The 6911-nt window shown below is 52.8% G+C and overlaps 1 protein-coding gene across 1 annotated transcript; it reads left to right on the top strand.

The window, feature by feature from the left end:
• The first annotated feature begins 4944 nt into the window (after positions 1-4944).
• On the top strand, positions 4945-5349 carry LOC123757343 (uncharacterized). The gene has a single exon (XM_045740912.2). It carries the CDS (start codon positions 4945-4947, stop codon positions 5347-5349), a length of 405 nt encoding a protein of 134 aa, XP_045596868.2.
• Positions 5350-6911: the final 1562 nt, after the last annotated feature.

The following is a 6911-nucleotide window of genomic DNA, read 5'->3' as shown; positions in this document are numbered from 1 at the left end:
CCGACATATTTTCTCTTCACTTAAATAATAAAATGAGATTACAAATGATCTGACTGCATGCAATATGATTTGTTCCCCCCCCCCCTTGCAATATTAATTCCTGTAGCATTGTTAAACACTAAACCATGTTTTGTGTTGTTAAACGACTGTTGTTTAAACTGTTAATGTTTCAGAAGGACTGATATGTGGAATATTTTTGTGGGCAATTACATTATACATGGATATGTAGAAATTGAAAATTATTTGATTGCGTGTAATTTGCATTTTTTTTGGTGCGTTTAAATAAAATCACATTCTTGGAGTGGTGGCTGCCTGTATCAACCCCCACACAGTCACAGGTCCCCCACACAGTCACAGGTCCCCCACACAGCCACATTTCCCCACACAGTCACAGGTCCCCCACACAGTCACAGGTCCCCCACACAGTCACAGGTCCCCCACACAGCCACAGGTCCCCCACACAACCACAGGTCCCCCACACAGCCACAGGTCCCCCACACAGTCACAGGTCCCCCACACAGTCACAGGTCCCCCACACAGCCACAGGTCCCCCACACAGCCACAGGTCCCCCACACAGTCACAGGTCCCCCACACAGTCACAGGTCCCTCACACAGTCACAGGTCCCCCACACAGTCACAGGTCCCCCACACAGTCACATGTCCCCCACACAGTCACATGTCCCCCACACAACCACAGGTCCCCCACACAGTCACATGTCCCCCACACAGTCACATGTCCCCCACACAGTCACATGTCCCCCACACAGTCACATGTCCCCCACACAGTCACATGTCCCCCACACAGTCACATGTCCCCCACACAACCACAGGTCCCCCACACAGTCACATGTCGCCCACACAGTCACATGTCCCCCACACAGTCACAGGTCCCCCACACAGTCACATGTCCCCCACACAGTCACATGTCCCCCACACAGCCACAGGTCCCCCACACAGCCACATGTCCCCCACACAGCCACAGGTCCCCCACACAGTCACAGGTCCCCCACACAGTCACATGTCCCCCACACAACCACAGGTCCCCCACACAGTCACAGGTCCCCCACACAGTCACATGTCCCCCACACAGTCACAGGTCCCCCACACAGTCCCATGTCCCCCACACAGTCACATGTCCCCCACACAACCACAGGTCCCCCACACAGTCACAGGTCCCCCACACAGTCACAGGTCCCCCACACAGTCACATGTCCCCCACACAGTCACATGTCCCCCACACAGTCACAGGTCCCCCACACAGTCACAGGTCCCCCACACAACCACAGGTCCCCCACACAGTCACATGTCCCCCCACACAGTCACAGGTCCCCCACACAGTCACAGGTCCCCCACACAGTCACATGTCCCCCACACAGTCACAGGTCCCCCACACAACCACAGGTCCCCCACACAGTCACATGTCCCCCACACAGTCACAGGTCCCCCACACAACCACAGGTCCCCCACACAGTCACAGGTCCCCCACACAGTCACATGTCCCCCACACAGTCACAGGTCCCCCACACAGTCACAGGTCCCCCACACAGTCACAGGTCCCCCACACAACCACAGGTCCCCCACACAGTCACATGTCCCCCACACAGTCACAGGTCCCCCACACAACCACAGGTCCCCCACACAGTCACAGGTCCCCCACACAGTCACATGTCCCCCACACAACCACAGGTCCCCCACACAGTCACATGTCCCCCACACAGTCACAGGTCCCCCACACAACCACAGGTCCCCCACACAGTCACATGTCCCCCACACAACCACAGGTCCCCCACACAGTCACAGGTCCCCCACACAGTCACAGGTCCCCCACACAGTCACATGTCCCCCACACAACCACAGGTCCCCCACACAGTCACATGTCCCCCACACAGTCACAGGTCCCTCACACAACCACAGGTCCCCCACACAGTCACATGTCCCCCACACAACCACAGGTCCCCCACACAACCACAGGTCCCCCACACAACCACAGGTCCCCCACACAACCACAGGTCCCCCACACAACCACAGGTCCCCCACACAGTCACAGGTCCCCCACACAGTCACAGGTCCCCCACACAGTCACAGGTCCCCCACACAACCACAGGTCCCCCACACAGTCACATGTCCCCCACACAGTCACAGGTCCCCCACACAGTCACAGGTCCCCCACACATTCACAGGTCCCCCACACAACCACAGGTCCCCCACACAGTCACAGGTCCCCCACACAGCCACAGGTCCCCCACACAACCACAGGTCCCCCACACAGTCACAGGTCCCCCACACAGTCACATGTCCCCCACACAGTCACAGGTCCCCCACACAGTCACATGTCCCCCACACAGTCACAGGTCCCCCACACAACCACAGGTTCCCCACACAGTCACATGTCCCCCACACAACCACAGGTCCCCCACACAACCACAGGTCCCCCACACAACCACAGGTCCCCCACACAGTCACATGTCCCCCACACAGTCACAGGTCCCCCACACAGTCACATGTCCCCCACACAGTCACAGGTCCCCCACACAACCACAGGTTCCCCACACAGTCACAGGTCCCCCACACAACCACAGGTCCCCCACACAACCACAGGTCCCCCACACAGTCACATGTCCCCCACACAGTCACAGGTCCCCCACACAGTCACATGTCCCCCACACAGTCACAGGTCCCCCACACAACCACAGGTCCCCCACACAACCACAGGTCCCCCACACAGTCACATGTCCCCCACACAGTCACAGGTCCCCCACACAGTCACATGTCCCCCACACAGTCACAGGTCCCCCACACAGTCACATGTCCCCCACACAGTCACAGGTCCCCCACACAACCACAGGTCCCCCACACAGTCACATGTCCCCCACACAGTCACAGGTCCCCCACACAGTCACAGGTCCCCCACACAGTCACATGTCCCCCACACAACCACAGGTCCCCCACACAGTCACAGGTCCCCCACACAGTCACAGGTCCCTCACACAACCACAGGTCCCCCACACAGTCACATGTCCCCCACACAACCACAGGTCCCCCACACAACCACAGGTCCCCCACACAACCACAGGTCCCCCACACAACCACAGGTCCCCCACACAACCACAGGTCCCCCACACAGTCACAGGTCCCCCACACAGTCACATGTCCCCCACACAGTCACAGGTCCCCCACACAGTCACACGTCCCCCACACATTCACAGGTCCCCCACACAACCACAGGTCCCCCACACAGTCACAGGTCCCCCACACAGTCACAGGTCCCCCACACAGTCACAGGTCCCCCACACAACCACAGGTCCCCCACACAACCACAGGTCCCCCACACAACCACAGGTCCCCCACACAACCACAGGTCCCCCACACAACCACAGGTCCCCCACACAACCACAGGTCCCCCACACAGTCACAGGTCCCCCACACAGTCACAGGTCCCCCACACAACCACAGGTCCCCCACACAGTCACATGTCCCCCACACAGTCACAGGTCCCCCACACAGTCACACGTCCCCCACACATTCACAGGTCCCCCACACAACCACAGGTCCCCCACACAGTCACAGGTCCCCCACACAGTCACAGGTCCCCCACACAGTCACAGGTCCCCCACACAACCACAGGTCCCCCACACAGTCACATGTCCCCCACACAGTCACAGGTCCCCCACACAGTCACACGTCCCCCACACATTCACAGGTCCCCCACACAACCACAGGTCCCCCACACAGTCACAGGTCCCCCACACAGTCACACGTCCCCCACACATTCACAGGTCCCCCACACAACCACAGGTCCCCCACACAGTCACAGGTCCCCCACACAGCCACAGGTCCCCCACACAACCACAGGTCCCCCACACAGTCACAGGTCCCCCACACAGTCACATGTCCCCCACACAGTCACAGGTCCCCCACACAGTCACATGTCCCCCACACAGTCACAGGTCCCCCACACAACCACAGGTCCCCCACACAGTCACATGTCCCCCACACAACCACAGGTCCCCCACACAACCACAGGTCCCCCACACAACCACAGGTCCCCCACACAGTCACATGTCCCCCACACAGTCACAGGTCCCCCACACAGTCACAGGTCCCCCACACAGTCACAGGTCCCCCACACAACCACAGGTCCCCCACACAGTCACAGGTCCCCCACACAGCCACATGTCCCCCACATAGTCACAGGTCCCCCACACAGTCACAGGTCCCCCACACAGTCACAGGTCCCCCACACAGCCACAGGTCCCCCACACAGTCACAGGTAAAACAAAATGTGGTAATTCTTGAAACAAATCGGCACCTAGAAAAACAGTGTTGCAAAGTATCCCCCTCCCCCCTTACCCATTAAGGAGGCTTTTAACAGCAACTGCACATTGTGAGTTATATGAGGTAGGGCACTACACAGATTATAAATAATTAAGCTTGTCACATCACGGTATTAGTAGTGTAAAGTATGCCAATGTCCGTCTGTTTTGATGTTATTGCGACCCACGGGCACAGGCGTCCTCTCTCCACTCATTAGAAAATAACTGAAGGGATGGCTGAAGTATTATTTTTCGGTCTCAAAAGAACCAATAGACAATATTTTTCAGTGAATTTTTGGTTTAATCAACGGGTACCTTCTTGCCCGGTTTAGCAGAGCACGAATGTTTGTGAAGGGTGTAGACAGTTAGATATACATCAATAATACATCAGGTATACATCAATAGGCTGCCATGCAGTTAAAAAGATAGAGTGATACAGAGGCAGAACATTAAAAACAGCTGGAGGCAGATGCAAATATACAGACAGACAGACTATGCATAATTTTAGACACAATAAGACACAAACATCTCACTATACTGACTTCAACTCATAGAAATTGCATATTATTATTAAATGAAACATGTCACCCATATGATGACAATAGAGTGACAAGACTTCAAAAAATGAGAATGGTCTATACAGTAACCGTTAAGGAGATCTGCGAGGTAGTGAACACCAGTTTCCATGTTGTGTCCACAACCGAGCCTGAGCAGCTCTCCATGTTACAGGATCAGATGACCGTAAACGAGAGACTGTTCAATATTGAGGTGAGAGCAGAAGAAGTCAAGCAAGACCTAGCATCACTAGATGGTACTAAAGCTGTTGGGTCAGACAACGTATCACCGTCGATATTAAAAGAGGCAGCGCAGGCCCTCAGCGTATCTCTAGCGAAGATCTTTAAGCTTACAAAGGAACAGTTGCCTAGCTGCTGTAAGAAGATAAATATGGTAAAAATTTTCAAGAAAGGAGATATAAAAGAGGCACTAAACTACAGACCAGTATCACTAACAGGCAACCCCTCCAAAGAAATTTAATAAAATGAGATTGAGACTAGTTACACACTTTGAGAATTAGTTATAAAAACAAACACTGACATAGCTTGGATCGGCAAAAAACCTTTGCCACATTTTGGCAAAGGTTTGGCTGTGACTCATACGTCAGGCTGCGAGCAGCCGCGTCTAACAGCCTGGTTGATCAGTCCAGCAACCAGGAGGCCTGGTCGACGACCGGGCCGCGGGGACACTAAGCCCCGGAAGCACCTCAAGGTAGGTAGCCACAGTACAACACTTAAGATGTACTATACAAGCTTTAGAGGCAGGCGGGAGTAAGCGGAGAAGCCCTAACATGGGTAAGGAATTACGTAACAGACAGAAGCCAGAGAGTAACAGTAAGGGGTGTGAAGTCGGACTGTCAAACAGTAACAAGAATACTTCAAGGATTGGTGCTGGGGACCAATTCTATTTCTTATGTTTGTTGAGTCGATGTTTGTAGGTGACGCAAAATTATTGAGACGAGTTGAGACAAATGAATTGTAGGAATCTCCAAGACGACTTGAACAAGTTTCACAGACGGTCAGAGATATGGCTACTGGAGTTCAATACGATCAAGTGTAATGTGATGAAAATAGGAACAGGTGACAGGAGACCAAAGGAACAACACAAAATAAAACAAAACCAACTCCCTGTAGCAACTCAAGAAAAAGACCAGGGGCAAGATTCACGAAAGCACATACGCAAGCACTTACGAACCTGTACCTCTTTTCTCAATCTTTGGCGACTTTGTTTACAATTATTAAACAGTTGATGAGCTCCGAAGCACCAGGAGGCTGTTTATAACGATAACAACAGTTGAATGGGAAGTTTTCATGCTTGTAAACTGTTTAATAAATGTAACCAAAGGCGTCAAAGATTGAGGAAAGATGTACACGTTCGTAAGTGCTTGCGTAAGTGCTTTCGTGAATCTGGCCCCTGGAAGTGGACCTAACATCAAACCTAACTCCAGAGGCTCACATAAGCAGGATAACATCAGCAGCGTACTGTACACAAGCGAAAGACAGAACATCCTTCTGGAACAAAGGATAAAAAAGCACACTTGTGTATTTGTGAAATTTATGTAAGGAATTTACACCAAGTCTTTTGCACTCTTCTGAGTTCTTTGTCAAGTTCTGAGTGTGTAACTAGGATGATACTTACATCTCAACGTCTAGAGAGGCAGCTATCCTGAGTCCGGTCCTCTTATCCTTCTTGACCGCCTGATCATGTCACCACTATCCCTGACTGCCAATGTACCAGCGGTACGTTCATCTACGGTCATGTGTCCTTTCTGTAATCCTGTTATTCTGGGAACTGCAGTTGTAGAGTTGAGCTAAATGGATGAATGAAAGCAGTGCCATTACCCGCGTTCCTCGGTGTACGGAGAGAGTTACGAGGAATAACATCCAGGTGAACACCTCTATTAATAACAACTCTTAGTTATCAGAATAGCAGGATTACGGAAAAGACACCTGACCATATTTCCGTGGAAGATATTACTATTACTAATCATTCAGGAACATAAATAAAGAGGCATTTAGATCGCTGTTCATAACCTATCTTGA

Source organism: Procambarus clarkii, chromosome 13 (genome assembly GCF_040958095.1).
Source record: "Procambarus clarkii isolate CNS0578487 chromosome 13, FALCON_Pclarkii_2.0, whole genome shotgun sequence".
NCBI lineage: Eukaryota > Metazoa > Arthropoda > Malacostraca > Decapoda > Cambaridae > Procambarus > Procambarus clarkii.
This window is presented reverse-complemented; position numbering and strand designations above follow the sequence as displayed.